Here is an 18486-nt window from a genome sequence, read left to right as displayed (position 1 = left end):
GTTATTTATCCATCTTAAATTAAAAAAGGAAGATCTCAATTCGGTCATGTTTTTCTTGTCCGTGTTTTCCTCAACGAGTTCGCCAATTGTGAACCGATTTTGATTACAGTTTATAAAAAGCACTGAAGAACTGTGCTCAATCAAAATGTACACAAATGAGACACCGATGATTTAGTACCTAAATAAGTTTTGCGAAATGGTGTTAATAATGAAATTATTGCTCAATATGAAACATTTTTTTTTATTAAGGCTTTTTTATATTATAGCTTATATCGAATTTCAAAATGTCCTTGTATTCAAACATCTTCGTATTTGACTACGTTTGGTCTCAACCCCAAGATAAGATCATGGTTTAAGTTCTAACTGTCACGAGGGATACCAATTGTCAAATATATTGGCTATATAGTCTGACAGATTAATTTGTAGTGCAATGTATTACAAGTCACGTCGTTATCTTGGTTACGTTCAACATACGTCACCGAACTGCAAATTCACGATACACAATTGCTTTGCGAAAATTTGTTTAGGTTTTGGCAAAAAACACTCTATTCATTAAAATATACTTACATACGAATTTATGTGAGGAAATTAAGATAACGCTTATTTTGTCACGTACCTTTTATATGGCACATGTGTAATGTAAATATGCGAACCCCACACTCACTTTTAAGGACTGCGGTTTAATTTTGACAGCTTGTTTTTATAACAGTTAAAAAAGAATATCACTACATTAATAATTATCAATGAAAACGTAATTAATATTTCTTTTTTGTTAATATAAATATGAAAGTTTTTTAGAGTACTACCAATTTTGACATCGGTCTTTTATTGAATTTCGTTATTCTTGTGGAATTATTTATCGAATGTTTTCAGAGTAATGTGTTGTGTAACACGATACTATTAAACGCGCTATAATTTTATCGTAAACATTAATAGGCTTAAATATAATTGAAATTGCATTGGTCGTATTGAAATTTTCTCCTTTTGGTATTTTACATTATAGACAGATAGACATATCATTTCCGAAAATTTCAGTCAGCAGCTTATTGATTAAAAAGTCAATTTGTGAATTATATTTATCGGCGTGATAAATTAGAAGGCCACTATTTTACTATCGTCATAACTTCTTTATGTTTACACAGATTATGCAATCCTAAGTTCAATAATAATTGAAAGTTGAAAATATTGTACTTGGTAATTTCTAGAATATTTAAATAGTATGACTGACTTATATGGATAACTTAGCTGTTTTTTACTTCTGATTTCGATTAAAACGAAGTACTTTTCAGACGACAATTTTGTCAGACAGTAGAATGAGCTTGAGTCATCATCTCGTAACGTACACGTATTTAAAACATATATGTATTTAATTTAAGTAACCCCAGCCTATAGTTATCTGTAATTAGTGTAGTTTCTGACTCATGAGCTAGACATTACCCCGTGTTACAAAGGTAGGCTTTGGGTTCCGGGATATATCGTGTCTCGATGTCCTGGAATTCAGATTTTACAGTCACGGGTGCAAGGGTGATATTTGCTTCAAGACTCGAGACGTGGTTGAAGTCATGCTCATCAAAATCGTATCGTGATTATTTTATTTTAAAAAGGTCATAAATAGCGTGTTCGCTCTATATTTTTATTACCCTATACTGTCACTGATACTAAGTAAACTTTTCACAACCTACAGCCAAACAATATAATTGTGAGTAAACTACTCGCATGATTGTAGCAGACTCTTAGATATATTACAGTGGGTACTAGTATTAAATATAAGGAAGACTTTATTAAAAAAAAAAAGGATTTATTGATTAACTATCACCGGCGTTAAAGGTTACTGTTGTTTTTTTTTTTATTTTAATGGTTTATAAATACTAAATCTGTTTATTAAAAATAGATAAATAAAAAATACAGAATCATAATCTAGGTACAGCTATAAAAAATATGAAATAGAACTAATATTTACGCCAACAATATATCACGAAACTTGGATTTTTTATTAATAAGTATAAGCATATCCTTCGTTCTTGTCATTACACCGACTAAATACACCTTATAAATTAAAAAAGCCTATCTAAGTGTAACAAATATGGTTTTTAATACTTTACTTAAATAATTAATTACTGAAATAATCGCTGATTTAGTCGCTGCTCCAAAAATTAAATTTTCTAAGCTAAATGCAAAACATATTCTTTCGCCTACAAAACATTTGACATATAAAATTTTATAGGTCAAATGTTTTGTGTTGGAAATTGAAAAAAAAATATCTATATAAAAAACCTCTGAATAATTCAGCGTAGTAACAGATAAGCTGACAAAAATAATATTTACATTTAGAAATATTAATTTTAAAAAAAATATCACGACCATTCTTAGTGCTTCTTTAGGGTTCGTTCGTAAGGAGTTAAGTAAATTTTCAACATAAAACTCAATTTTTTTATTCAATATAGAAGCATTACACTTACTTATTGATAGTTAAATTTAACACTACCACCGGTTCGGAGAGAAAATACCCTGACCTGAGAAGAACCGGCGAAAGAAACTTAGCGGGTATTTTTTTTGTCAATTTTATTATTTACATACATTGAATATGAATATCGTCTCATTCCCAAGGTGTGCTATCAATCATAAGCTCACTAATTGTATAATAACCTTTCGCACACAAGCGTTCCTTAACAATTTTTTTTTTTAATTTGGCAACAGAGGCATTATGAACGCTTTCTGGGATCCTGTTGTAGAACCGTATACATTGCCCCACAAAAGAGTTACTGACTCTATGGAGTCGAGTAACAGGAGTAACAAGCTTGTATTTGTTTCTTGTACCAATGCTATCACACATTATCACATTTTCTCATAAAATCATTAATATTTTTCCATACATACATAACATTACAGAATATATATTGGGAAGCAACAGTTAATATCTTGATTGCTTTAAATTTATAGTTTAATGTTTCTTTAGCTCCTAGGTTATAGATTGCGCGAATAGCCCTCATCTGTAGCACAAATATAGTATGGATAGCAGCTGCGTTACCCCAAAGCATAACTTATCAATAACCATAAAATAAATCAGTTATGGATTTAAATTTTAAATAAAATATAAATCCATAAACCATCATTAGATGACTATTACATTGTTCTGTTTGCAACCAAAAAACAAAACAATTAATATAAACTATAATCATAAAATAAATTATTAGCTAATATGTAATAAATGTCCCACTGCTAAGCAAAAAATTTGGAGTTTGTCACACCATGGTACCTTTTAAGTTTCCTTAGACACAGTAGATTTCCTCACGGTGTATCCCTTCGCCGTTGAGTACGAATTTAAACACGAATTAAGCACGTTAAAACTAAATAACTCTTGGTTGAATTTGAACTCACAATATTGTGTTAAGATTTAGTCATTTCGGCTAAATGCTGTAAAAAAACTATACGTGTCAATTGAATGTTAGTTTTTATATACCTACAAAATTAAAAATAAATATTTATAAATATACTCATCCTCAGTAACAATGTCCAAGTTTATAGAATAAAAAATACCGTAATAATAAATGCACTATAACTCAGTAGCATATCCTATATCTGACCTGATGATGAGGAGGATGACAAGTAAAACTGAATCCTTCTAAAAGAACTAATTCGTTTGATTTAAGTGAAATGTTAATAGAGCGAAAAAGTTTACAGAACCTAATAGTTTTAAAGTTTGTTTTAAAAGGCTAATTATAATTAACATGAAATAGTTTTTCTTAATTAATTCAACACCAAACTATGTAATTTAATTAGTAGGAAAGAGTAACTACTGGATTTCTTCTGGGCCGTTTCTCGATTCCAAGCGGGTGGTAGTTTTACGTTTAATATATAATTTAAGTTCACGACGTTCAACTGCTTGTAAGAGTTAATTTAAATAACACAGCAAAATTAACCAATTTCAACATACTAGCAGGAGTATCATTACAAAATATCTGATACCGCACATGTCAATTACTGTTTAAATATATTTTATCGATATGAAGCTTAGCCTAAGTTTGTTCGCGTAAAAATCTAAGTCGGAGCAACTAAGCGTTTTATTTTTAAAGAGTCGTAAAATTTAATTGTTTTATATATTATATTATCTTTGATTCAATAATTCAAAATCCAGTGATTTTATTTATTTTAAACGCACTTGAATTGAGATGACTTAAGTTTCTAAATGTCGCAACAATGATCAAAGGTTACTGAAAAAAATATATATAACCTAAATTTTAGAACGTAAAAAAGCAATAAAAAAGTATAATGTCTAATTTCAATAGCGTATAATCAAGCTTACCGTTTTTATGTTAACTATCCCACAAAAAAAATAACTTTATTAACTTCTAAAAATTTAGTTTCATCTTTTAGAACACACTGTACCTATTTGTCCAGTTATATTAAAATGCAAAAAGCTTGATATATCTACAGAACACTCAGTGCATATTTCAAATGATATATTTTATACATTTTAATTTTTCTCTAGTGGCATTTCGTTAATTCGCTATAAACGAGTTTTAAAAACTTGCTGAACAATAAATTATATAAATTTGCTAGAAAAATTAAATTCCTATAAAAACATTTACTTCTAAAGTAATAAAATAAATAGACTCGTATAAATTGAACCGTATTATTTAATTTAAATAAAAGCTACCTGTCTCGACTACTCACGGGATAAAATTAGGCTTTTACTGTGATATTTTTATATAAACGCAAATATTATAATGCAATCAGTATCAAGGCAAGCGCTCTATCGCCCGTAATGTGCCTAATAAACACTACATCAATTTAATAAGCCGTATCCTAAAAAAATACTGTGCTGTACACAGGACATATTATAGGACATAAGTGCACAAACACGGGTTTACACTTAATTCCCTGGCATTTATATAATCAGGCCAGCAATTATTAAAGGTTTTACGTAAATAATAGCTTCCCAAATGATAATTACTATTGTTATTTATAGTATACTAGCAACCCGCCCCGGCTTTGCACGAGTGCAATGCTGATATTAAATATACTTCAGAATGTCTAACAACGTTCACAGTTTTTTAGTCATTAGACAATACAAAACGCTATGTCCCTGCATTTTAAATCTGTATTATCTTCGAAAATATTCATTTAAATTACATGCTGTAAAGAGCCATATTGATTTATATTAAATGCACAATGTATTTAAGGTACTTAATTGGATAAGGAATATTATAGGAAGGTATTGCTTAAAATGGCTTCGAAAATAAGCCATTATTTCTCGTAAAGTAAAGGATTAAAAATGGTTGTTGTGGGCTACCCCTAAGAGATAGACATATACCATCGCGGACATTTTTGAAGACTTTTTTAAGTTATAATACTGTAGTATATTATTTTGATCTATCTCGTAGGGTTCAGCCAGCGTTTGCAATGTAAGCGCAAAAAATGTGTTTATTTACGACATCAGTTCAGAAACCTCTAAAATTATCAGTGTTTCTCTACTATATTGTGCATTTATTATACATATAAACCTTCCTCTGGAATCATTCTATCTATTAAAAAAAACCGCATCAAAATCCTTTGTGTAAATTTAAAGATGTAGGGACAGACAGTGGTAAGTAAGGTAAGTGGTTGTTTTATACTATGTAATAATAATGTTAAACATAATATACAGACTATGTAGGTAGAAGCCTCACCTATTATAAGATAATATATATAAATATGTATACCCTATACCTACCCTCAATTGGTGTACAGCCTGCTTCTGTGATGAATTCTTATAAAATGCAAAAGAGTTTTTTATTAGAATATACTTTAAACTTCTAGTTAAATGTAGGTTAAAGTAAAATTATATGAGTTTCCGGTTACCTAAGAAACCTTTCACAGAAAACTGTGTTTAACTTAGTAATACTGAGAATTATGAATAGTTTGCAAATTTAACAAATTAGTACATTGCTAATAATAACTTTATGCATATTATTGTTAGCCAAAGGACTTTCTTCTCTTAATGAGAAGCTCATTCTACTAAGTTACTCCCCTACTGTATTCACTTTGTAAAGTAAGAAAATATAGATGCAATTTAGTTCTCCCACATTATCAATTTGCTATTTGACGCTTTACTAATATAATGTCACTTGATCACTTTGATAAAATCAGTGATAATCATTGTATGTGCACAAGAAGTAAGGATAAGCTTATAACGCCAAGATTCCGACTCCGCAAAGTCAATAAATCCTTCTTTGGGCAAGGTATCCGTTTCTATAATAAAATTCCGCAGACATTTTTAACTTTGCCGTTTCATAAATTCAAATCATTTGTAAAAAAACATAGGTAAAGAAGGCATATTATTCAATACAAGATTATACATATGATAAAAAGGCGTGGAGTTAATACTTGTTGACTTCCAGGCAGGGTATATTACATACATCTATAATTGTATTTAACTAACATGACTGTATTTTTAAATGTTGAAAAAGAGTAACTACTGAGTTTTACTGCCGGTTCTTCTCGGTAGAATCTACATTAAATGACGATTTAAAAGTTCTTGTAATAGCCTAATTGAATAAATTATATTTTGATTTTTTTTTGGATATACCATTTCATCAGAAATGTAATAATTCGCTATAAACGCTGAATAAAATACGTCAATATCACAATTTGTATTAAACACAAACGTTAAATAATAATTAATTGAAAAATATGTTAGATTCCTTTTCATGTTATCTAGAAAATAAACCTTTTTAGTTTGACATGAGCGGAGTTTTATTTGTCAAACACATGTAGAATAGTAGATATAGATTTACTAAATAAATTGGGCAAATTCGGCTTTTAAAAAACATAAAAAGTTGCTAGCCGTATTCCAGAACTAGAAAAGCAGAGCAGAGCAAAGAGAGCAGTTAGTATCTTCCCCAAACTTATTTTGTACATTTTTAACCTCGGCGCTGATTTATTTTAGGTGTGCTAATGTAAAAACGTTCGGAATCGATTAATACCTTAAAATTTTCTTTGACTGTCTTAATTTGATTCTGAAGGCGCAGAGTTTAAAATCTAAAGCAAACGTATAGTTTTAAGTTGACGGAACTGAGCTTTATTGACGCTATTAAAGATTTGAAAAAAAAAATAAAGAACGATGGGAAAAAGTTGACCTCTAACATAACTTATCAAAATGTGAAGCTTTGTTACAGACAATTTATCTACTTAAATATATTAATTAATTCTGCAATGGAGTTGTTAAATAAAATTGAACCCGTCATATAAATTCTTCATAAAATTAAATGATATATGAAAAAAAAATTTAGACATTATCGACAGACAGACGTATTATATTTATATATTTGTGTTCCAAAATCTATTAGAAAAAAAGTTTAAATTTATCTCTTGAGGAGTATTCCTAGACCCAAGCTACATCCCATACAGGTTGCATTGGCGTAAAGAACTTTTTTATTTTAGGACTTTGTTCACAAATTTAAAATTCCAAAAGCAATAGCGAAGTAGAAAGTAAAGTAACCCAATGACGATATCTCTAAGGATCTTGCCAAATAAAACTTTGGGATTCGCCACTGGTTCACGGTACACTATGTAGTTTGATGGAAGATGTAACAAGTGAAAAAAAATGTCAAGCCAGGCTTATTAAGTAAAGAGTTAGTCAGTAGTTGCACCTTTTACCCTGAAAAAGTCTTGGGACAATCTTCGACTGTGAATATTTCCGCTGGTTCAGTTTTCGCCTAAAGGCTCGGAAATTCAACTGGGAAATGCTCGCATACTTGCCACCATTCCAAGCGGTTATGATTTGTTGAGTAGCGATATCTTAAAAGTTTTTACACATAATTTAAAACCTTCAAGCTTGATATGTTTTTTATCAATATATGTATTTATATTTAACATAAATCTTTTTTACCATTTAATACACTATAAAATTGATCTTAACAGGGCAAACACTCAGATATAACGTCTTTGTATAATTTTTTTTTTAAATTGAGTCCTGATGGCTCTAAGGTTGTGTGGACTACAAGCAAAATGAATTTGCTAATCTAAGAGCTCAAAACAAGAGTATCATTGTCTTACAAAATAATTACGCTGTACAATCCGGTCATAGAATTTATAAGTTCAGGCTTGTTCCTTAAGTTAATAGAATGTTTGAATGAATGAATGTCACAATTACTACTTTTATTTTTATTTTACTGTATGTTGTTTTATTAATTAAGAAATATATTAGATTTTTATTTTTCCAATAATTGTAATATATTTATTTTATGTTATGAGTATGACTATTTACCTAAAACTGTTATTTCCAGGTATTATAAAAATAAGACATAAACTTTTGTATCACACTATATTACCAAATCGTTTCTTACATTTTACGATGCTAAAACAATAACAAACAAAAACGTCGGTTAAAATCGTGTTGTCAAACAAACTATCTATAGGGCAGTGTTCGTAATAAGGTCGCGGTGGTTAGCTTAAACGGTCTTCTTGACGACTGGAGCTGGGTGGTCAGCGATGTATTGGAGTCCACGGAGGATCTGCTCTGGGATTGGTGGTGGGACGGGGAGGTGGCTACCCTGTGAAACAAAAATAAAAAATATTAGAAAAATCCGATATTGTTTTATATTTTCAATATATAATGTAATGAAAATTTCGACATACATAAATCAATTTTGTAGGTTCTTCGAAATATCAAAAAAATATCTCAATGTCAGATAATACAAAATATTATTTAAAATTGGAATCCAAAATCCAGTTTGTTATTTCAGACGTTTGAATAACGTGTGGCTTGATAATATATTATTGTAACAATGATTCAAAGATCAAGGATTATTGTTTAATGCTGAATTGATGATTTGTTAATATTAAACATTCCGACAACGTATTTTTAGTTAAGTCATTAATTTAAAAAAATATATTTATTTTCAATTAGTAAAATAAATTATGCGAATTTTTTATTCATAATAAACAAATGTGCTGTGTTTTGAATCAATTTAAAGGTACTTACAATGGGTTGGAATCCATTTTCGTTGGCGACGTACTCGTAGCTGATGGGGGTGCCATCAGGGGCGGTGTATCGGACGGTTCCCTTAACTTCCAGAGCGGCGTTTTCCTAAAACAAAATAATACTATCAAATATGTCATCTGTAATTTTGAATCAACTCAGTAAATATATTAAATTATAAGACCAGGAAACTTTTATTTAAGGTAGCAGTTCCGTTAACAAATAATCTTAATTAATTTTTATCCTTTAATTTACCGCCGTATCAAATATTAGGTTTTTCGCTAGTATTTAATATTCGGCAGAAAACGTCGTTTTGAGAGAAGTATTGTTTTAATTAATATTTAATTTATCAGTTTTCGCAATACTTGCTCGTAACAAAGTAAAATTTATTGTTAATTTAACGAATAATTTGCTATTCTCGGTCTCTCCCGATACAATCATTAAAATACTCTCAAAAGCTTCAAATTTAATTTAATCAATTGTGAAATGCGACTAAATGTTCTTGTGACTTCGAGGTCGAATTTATTATGTATGAGTTTCAAATGTAATTAGTTAATTAATTTGAACTTTTCTGTTGTATTTTGAAATATGTATTTAACTTAGCTACCAATGTTGATATTTTTTAACGAATTAATTTATACTTATTTAATAGTTTTAACTTACAGAGGCTGGGTTCTTCACAACACCTTCAGCTTGGGAGACGATGCCATTGCCGGTTTCATATGCGTACTGGAAGTGGCCCTCGGGTTGCATTTCGTAGTCGGATCTTACGATGGGGGCTTGGGATTCGTCAGATCTGACGATGTGAGAAACGTCAGCGGCGGCGCAGGCCACGGCGACAGCGAGGACGACTAGGAATTTCTGAAAAAAGATACATAATAAAAATAAGTAGTACTGTAATATAAAATGAGATCTCCCCCTTCTTGACAGCAGGCAACTTGGTTTGCCAAATGCTTTCTTGCAGTGTTATAAAACAAACGGTGTCGTCTCCCAGTTAAAAAATATATAATATAAATAAAATTATGATGTAATTATATGTTATTAAACACAACATACAAGCTAATTAAATATTGAAGTAGACCAGGAAATGCCATTCCATTGCCATTCCACCATTCCACGCGGTCATGAATTGTACAGCTCATTTCAATTTTGATTTTTATGTACGAATATATCACATTATATTATTTATTAAACAATTATATATATATAAAATGTAATTTGCGTTTAATTAATTGACGACAAAGCTATGTACTTTTAAACATGAACTTTTCCGACATATCACAAATTGTAATAATTACAACAACAGAACTTAATAGCGAAGACAAATTCAAGCTCTTACCATTTTGTAAGTGGGTTACCGGGGCTGATTGACAGTCTGACTAAAAAATTTCGACGCCGGCTTTATATAGGTAACGTTCGGATTCAAGATGCGAAATCATTATCTTCTTGTTTTGCGTGAACTCGTCGTACCTGTTCAATTTTGTTCTATCCTTAATGACTTTTATTAATATTGTGCATTTATTAATTAATCAGTGTTCCGCGGTACGTAAAAGACAAATTTTAATTTTTTTTAGAGTTGAAAGACATTTTAAGCTATGCATTTTTAGATATTGTAAACACATTAACACTAAAGTATGAAAATTATATTTGTGTTTGTATAAAAGACGATTAAATAAATAGAAAAAAAAAACGTAATGCAAATAAATGAAAACTCAATCAGTGTTTTCTATGGTATTACCCGTCCAATGAAATGAATGAATATCGCATATTGTATTAAATATACGCTAGACTGAACAAATACATATCACAGATATATACATAACAGATACACATATTGTAGAAAAAAATAGATTTTATATCCATAGATACATAGTAAAAATTATACTTTTATTAGCCTGACCTCGCTTTCGAAACCGAGACCTCGTGTTACCAACACGATATGAGGCGCATGCACATATGCAGGACTCATTACGTTTTTTTTTTACCGCCGAGCATTAATTATAAACACAAATTAAGCACATTAATTCAATGATGCTTCCCCGGATTCGAACTTAGAATTTAGATTCATGTCTTGTAACAACTGGGCCGTCAGGGCCCTCATACATTAAGGATAAATGAATAGTCCGTCAATATCCCAATGCTCGAAAACTTCAGCTTCGTCTCCGATTAAAAGAAGTAGCGGATTTTATTTTACCATGCTATTTCAGTTCGGCTTATTACGGTATGGCAGACATCTGATAGAATATTATACGACTCATGCAGGTTTCTGCAAAATGTATGAATACAAATGAATATGGATTAAGATCTCAAAACGACGATCTGTAATAGAGATGACCAGTTTAAGAATACATACAAAGTGACCAAATACAAAACAGACTAGTTGAGGAATCCAAAATCCTACGAAGACTAACTCCGTATCAATGAGGGAGTCGTCGTCGGAGAGTTCAATTGAAAGTTTTTGTCATCAATTTGAAAATTAAAATACGTGGCAATAATATGCAGGTAAATTAAAAATTATTCATTTTTGTAAATATTTTAACAGCAACGTCACGGACATCAAGATGAATGATGATGAAATGTAACATTAAAAAAAATCAAATTGAGCACGTGTAAAACTCAGTGACGACCGGAGCAACAAAGATTCATACGCTAGATTAACATGTGTAATTCACTGGTCCACCTCAGTTCTTACAAAACTTATTAAAAATCTTCATTTTCATGTGATTAAATGAAACTTTTCTGCTAGTCATTCGATTTATTAATCATTGGTACAAGCAACAGGTTATTATTTTAACACAAAATGTGTCATTTATTATAAAAATGAAATTAATTTAACACACTCGGTCGTTGGCGCTTGAGAAAATACGCATTATAGCTTAGAGACGACTCGTAAAGGTCGTTCGAATGAACACTCTATACTAAGTCTGCATATTAATGACATATTCCTTTAAGCATGAATAAAATTTGTATCATATCATGAGTACGGATATAATTTCAAAAGAAAAACATGTTATCTGCAATGTGTTTTATACATTTGATGTGTATTTATATTTATAAATGTATGATGCACTTATGATCTTACCCCCATGCTCAATTGAATCCATATGGTGTTACACTTGGTGTGTTATATAAATATTATCGTAAAAAAAAAGCCGTTTATTTTACATCTGTCTTGCCGTCCCGTGCTAGTCGTCCCATAGGCTTATGAGAGATAATTCAGTTAGGGGATAGAAAGTTTGTGTGCTTAGCCACACTTATCTTTATATTTAAAGTATATCTAAACGAAAAAATAAATAAATAAAGAACACTGCCGATTTTGATGAATTATTTTTATTTCTAGGCTTGGTCCTTTGGCTTTGCTGATATGTTAGGTCACGGATGGATCATGGGAATGATCCGAGGAATTGCTTAGATTAATCCCGGCTGCTGAATTTCACCTGCGGACATCGCGGCAGAATTCGAAGTTTCATAAGCACCATCAACTATAAAAAAACTCCACTTATATTATTCACTTTATAAAGTGTTACGTTGTTTCGAACGCTAACAGCTCTTCTTCTTCTAATTAAATAGGAATGATATGTTTACACTTATTTATTTCAATAATGTTAAGTTTGAAGTATGAAATAGTAAATTGGTTTAGTGTTAATAATTTAATGTTAAATAGTAAAAAGGCAAAATGTATTAAATTCACTACTCCCAATGTAAGATGTGTCAAAACGAGTGTACTTTTAAACGGGGAAGCATTAGATGTTTTAGAATCAACAGAGTTTCTTGGTATGACAATAGACTCTAAGTTCCAATGGGGCCCCCATATAAATAAAATATTGTGTGAAATACTGCGGCGAATAGACTCAGCTCTGCAGCCTATGCGGTAAAAAAAATTAGACTTTTGACTGATGTGGATACGGCTCGCCTTGTGTATTTTAGTTATTTCCACAGTATAATGTCGTATGGCATACTACTCTGGGGTAATGCAGCTGACATTAATACAATACAAAAATGTTGTACTGCAGAAGAGGGCTATTCGTGCAATTTATAACCTGGGCCTAAAAGATTAGTTAAGAGGTAAATTTAAAGAAATTAAAATAATGACTGTCGCTTCTCAATTTGTTTTTGATAATGTTATGTATGTACGCAAAAACATAAATGATTTTCCCAGAAATTGTGAAGTACATTCTATTAATACTAGGAACAAGAATAAACTTGTTACTCCAAATACCCGATTACACAGGGTTAGTAACACTTTTTTGGGGCAATGTATACGTTTTTACAGCAGGATCCCAGAAAACGTTCAAAATTATTCAATTATAAAATTCAAAGGAATCGTTAAAGGGCGTTTGTGTGCTAAAGGATATTACAACACTAATGACTTTTTAGTTGACTGCACACCTTAGGAATGAAATGATCGCCTCCAGGCTGTTTCATTGCATTGCATTGTACATACAAAATGTAAACTCAACTTGTTAGTCTAGAAAAAAAAAAATCTATTTTGCACTAAATATTTTTTCCGTAATTAAGCGATAACACTTTTTATAATGTGTTCGTATAATAATATATGGGTTTTCAAATAAATTGCACAAAAATAATCATATCAGAACATAATACGTGAATTTATTTGTATCAATATATTTATTTAATGTTTTTAATCCGATATGAATCTCTTACAATTAAACAAGAAATAGATATTGAACTTCAAACATTCTAAAATAGCTCTATGAGATCTTGGATAGGTTATTCTGTATTATATAACGATCCTTACATTTTTGAGCATGCGTGGTTTTTTTACGTTACCCACAGAAGGAAGGAAAAGTTAAATAAAGTTGAGATGGTGCCACGGTGATGTCAACTCAAGTAAACTCAACTTGTTAGTCTAAAAGCACAAAACACGACTATAATTATTGTTTTCGGGGATTGTCTTTTAAAAAAGTATCCATTGTCTCACAAAATAGTTACTCGCACTTTAAAACGTTATCATAGACGTCACAAGTTTCTTGTATGTACAGTCAGCATCATATATAAATTAACAGTTAATATTACCAAAAACATAGAAACATTAAAAATTATCAATAATGTTCATACAACCAAAGTCGTTTAAGCATTCAAAACGTCCGTTTTGGCTAATTGTTGTCGTTGACTGTACATATGTGATACGTGAAATGTTTCATATTTTTGCATACGTACATAACATTAATAAATATATAAATATTCCTGAGTATATTGTAGTGTGTAATGTATATTTTCTTTGTTGTGTGAATTCTTCTTGTGTGTTTCTTTTCAAATAATTATAAAATATTCAATTAACGTTATATGTGTAACTAGCTGTTACCCGCAGCTTTGCTCGCGTAGAATATGAAAATATTTACAAATTAACTTAAAATATTACGTTAATGTAAGACCTCTTTATATACCACATTGGTGTGTATTTTAGCCTAAGGGCTAGAATATCAAAAATACTTAAATGCAAATAAACTCATTTTCAATCGGTTGCCCAAAAATAAAGTTTCATGCTTCTAACTTCAAAAATGACGGTCTTCCAGACTATCCTATATACAAAATGTCAACCCCTATTTCCCTCCTTAGGCGAAAAATATCCAAAAACACTTAAATACGTATCTACTAATTTTTTAACAGTATCCCAAAAAAGATTATGTTTTTAAATTAAAAAATGATTGACTCATAAAAACTTTCAATCCTTATTTCAACCCCTCAGAGGTAGAATGTCAAGAAACGCTTAAATACGTATTTACTCATTTTAATCAGTAACACAAAAATAAAATTTCATGCTTGTAACTTAAAAAATTACGGAATTCCAGACTAATCTGTATAAGAAATGTCAACCCCTATTATACCCCTTAGAGGTAGAATATCTAGAAACACTAAATACGTATTTAAACATTTTTAATCAGTATCCCAAAAATAAATTTGATATTTTAAGCTTAAAAAATGACGACTTCAATAAAAACTTTCAACTCTTATTTCACCCCCTTAGTGGTAGATTATCTAGAAACGCTTAAATACGTATCTATTAATTTCTGATCAGTATCCCAAAAATAAAGCTTCATGTTTCTATCTTAAAAAATTACGGACTTCCCTACAAATGTACAACCTCTATTTCACCCCTTTAGGGGTGAATTGAAAGGTGGGTATGAAATAATTTCCAAAATTCCCTTCTCAGTAGGTGTCATGATATGTTAGTTTATAAGTGTACAGCCTAAAGTATAAGTTTTATGCTTCTACTTCTAAAAATGACAATACTTTCAACAACTTACAACTTTTCATCCCCCTTTTCAACCTTTTACAAAACTTTTTTTTCAAATAAAAAGCCTATGTCCTTTCTCAGGCTCTAGAATATTTGTGTACCAAATTTCATTTAAATCAGTTCAGTAGTTTTGGCGTGAAAGCAAGACAGACAGAGTTACTTTCGCATTTATAATATTAATAATAATAGTATGGAAGTATGGATTAATTTGTTGTTTCTACGAATTAAGTTTGCATATATGTGCCTTATGCCAGGTATTATAAAAATAAGACATAAACTTTTGTATCACACTATATTACCAAATCGCTTCTTACATTTTACAATGCTAAAACAAAAACAAACAAAAACGTCGGTTAAAATCGTGTTGTCAAACAAACTATCTATAGGGCAGTGTTCGTAATAAGGTCGCGGTGGGTAGCTTAAACGGTTTTCTTGACGACTGGAGCTGGGTGGTCGGCGATGTATTGGAGTCCACGGAGGATCTGCTCTGGGATTGGTGGTGGGACGGGGAGGTGGCTACCCTGTAAAACAAAAATAAAAAAAAATTATTAGAAACATTCAACATTGTTCATATATTTTAATTTTTACTATTAAAAAAGTAACTGAATTAGGTTATCTATGATAGAAAAATGTAATGAAAACTTTGACATAAATAAATTATAGCAGTTCTTCGAAAAATCTTTACAAAACTTTTATTCAGATGATTCGAAATATAATTTTAAATTGGAATCCGAAATCCAGTTTGTTAGTTCAGACGTTTGCGAGTATAAATTGAGGCTTAATGATATACTATTATAACAATGATTCAAAGATCAAGGTTTATTGTTTAATGTTAAACAGATGATTTGTTAACATTAAAAATTCCGACAGTGTATTTTAAATTAAGTATAAATATCTTAAGATTATTCCAATTAGTCAAATTAAAGTATACACGTATTCGTATAAAAAACAAATGTGCACTATTTATAAATCAATTTAAAGGTACTTACAATGGGTTGGAATCCATTTTCGTTGGCGACGTACTCGTAGCTGATGGGGGTACCATCGGGGGCGGTGTACCGGACGGTACCCTTAACTTCAAGAGCGGCGTTTTCCTAAAAAAAAATAATATTATCATGAATTATAAATTTTATTTTGAATGAAATCAGTACTACAGTAACAGATATTTCTTTTGTACTTACAGAGGCTGCGTTCTTCACAACACCTTCAGCTTGGGAGACGATGCCATTGCCGGTTTCATATGCGTACTGGAAGTGTCCCTCGGGTTGTTGTTCGTAGTCGGATCTTACGATGGGGGCTTGGGATTCGTCAGATCTGACGATGTGAGAAACGTCAGCGGCGGCGCAGGCCACGGCGACAGCGAGGACGACTAGGAATTTCTGAAAAAGATAAATAATAAAAATAATTAGTAATCTAATACAAAATGGGAATTCCCTCTTCCTTGACAGCAGGCAACCTGGTTTGCCAAATACTTTCTTGCAATGTTATAAAACAAACTGCGTCGTTTCTAGTTAAAAAAGGTATCATTAAATTTGTGATATATCTTATTTATTAAATAAAATCCAAAACCTTATAAACTATATATATATTATTTAATAAATAAATAACTTAAGCCTTTAAAAAAAAAGCTTATTAATTATTAAAGTAAAGAAGACCAGGAAATGCTCCCCCCATTCCACGCGGTCAAACCGCTGTTTTCAATTTCGATTTCTATATACTGATCGATCACAGTATTTATTAAGCAATTTATTAATTCTATATAAAATTAGAACTGGATATGCGTTTAACTAAATTAATTAGATTGACAAAGTTTAAGTCAAAGTTTAATTTTTAAGCATGAAATTTTCCGACATATCACAGAATTGTCGTAATTACAACAACAGAACTTAATAGCGAAGACAAATTAAAGCTCTTACCATTTTGTAAGTGGGTTACCGGGGCTGATTGACAGTCTGACTAAAAAATTTCGACGCCGGCTTTATATAGGTAACGTTCGGATTCAAGATGCGAATTCATTATCTTCTTGTTTTTCGTGAACTTGTCATACCTGTTCAAGGAGTATTAAAATAAAAACATTAATTATATTCACTTTAATGCCTATTCTGTTACCGAAAATGTAATATATATATATATATTTATATTTTTAAAGAATATCCGTTACTGATAAATATCTACTAAGATTTTTCTTAAGATAATATGTACAAGAAATATATATAAATAAATAATTGAATTATCTCTTTTATTTACATTATAAAATGACTACTACCTTAATACGGTTTTTAGGGAATCCATTTTATAAACTAAGATTTTATTTTTAATGGTTATGTCGAAACTTTCGCTAAGATAATTATACTTCCATAAAAACTTTCAACCCTTATTTCACCCCCTTCGTGGTAGAATATCAAAAAACGCTTAAATTCGTATTTATTCATTTTTAATCAGTATCCCAAAAATAAAGTTTTATGTTTTTAACTAAAAAAATGACGGACTTCCATAAGAATTTTACATCCTTTATTTCACCCCCTCAGAGGTAGAATATCAAGAAACGTTTAAATACGTATCAAGTCATTTTTAATCAGTATTCCAAAAATAAAGTTTCATGTTTTTAACTTAAGAAATGACTGACTCTCATAAATCATCTCTTATTTCACACCCTTAGGAGTAGAATATACAGACACGCTTAAATATTTATGTACTCATTTTTAATCAGTATCCTATAAATAAAGAATTATGATTCCGACTTAAAAAATGACGAATTTCCATACAAACGTTCAACTACTATTTTACCCCTTTAGGGCTAGAATTTCCAAAATTCCCTCCTTAGTGGGTGTCATGATATGTTAGTTTATAAGTGTACAGCCTAAAATATAAGTTTTATGCCTCTGTATATAAAAAGGTAAGTTTTGTTTATAAAACTACTACCTGAACCTGCGACTTTACTCGTACGAAAGGAATATAAAAAACAAACTTCCACCCTGTTTTACCCCCTTACGAGTGGAGTTTCGTAAAATCAATAGCAAATTTCAATTTTGTATGTGGTATAGTTGCTGCGATTTCGCAATTAATCAGTGATTTGTATTTTGTTTTTATATAGTCGTATATAGATTAAAACATATGTTCACCAACGTGATAGAATAAACTAAGCATCTTAAGAGAAGGCCCTTGACCAGCAGGGGTTTTTAAAGTGTTAATTTTAGTCATAAGTATATATCTCTACATTGAATTTAACAAAATTGAATTGTATTTATGCAACTAATTACACATA

General features: G+C 30.5%; 2 protein-coding genes across 2 annotated transcripts; both read right to left on the bottom strand.

Annotated features, from left to right (window-relative positions):
* Positions 1–8291: 8291 nt before the first annotated feature.
* On the bottom strand, positions 8292–10393 carry LOC113397980 (larval cuticle protein LCP-17-like). Its single transcript, XM_026636518.2, has 4 exons — positions 10302–10393; positions 9626–9823; positions 8966–9070; positions 8292–8534 (listed from the first exon to the last, which is right to left on the bottom strand). The coding sequence occupies exons 1-4, from the start codon at positions 10302–10304 to the stop codon at positions 8433–8435; spliced, it is 408 nt and encodes a 135-aa protein (XP_026492303.1). The 5' UTR covers positions 10305–10393; the 3' UTR covers positions 8292–8432.
* A 5105-nt stretch (positions 10394–15498) lies between these two features.
* On the bottom strand, positions 15499–17229 carry LOC113397978 (larval cuticle protein LCP-17-like). Its single transcript, XM_026636517.2, has 4 exons — positions 17138–17229; positions 16403–16600; positions 16211–16315; positions 15499–15742 (listed from the first exon to the last, which is right to left on the bottom strand). Exons 1-4 carry the CDS (start codon positions 17138–17140, stop codon positions 15641–15643), a joined length of 408 nt encoding a protein of 135 aa, XP_026492302.2. The 5' UTR covers positions 17141–17229; the 3' UTR covers positions 15499–15640.
* Positions 17230–18486: the final 1257 nt, after the last annotated feature.

Source organism: Vanessa tameamea, chromosome 13, assembly GCF_037043105.1.
Source record: "Vanessa tameamea isolate UH-Manoa-2023 chromosome 13, ilVanTame1 primary haplotype, whole genome shotgun sequence".
Taxonomy (NCBI): Eukaryota; Metazoa; Arthropoda; class Insecta; order Lepidoptera; family Nymphalidae; genus Vanessa; species Vanessa tameamea.
Note: the sequence above shows the minus strand (reverse complement) of the source record. Positions and strands in the feature narration are given on the sequence as shown.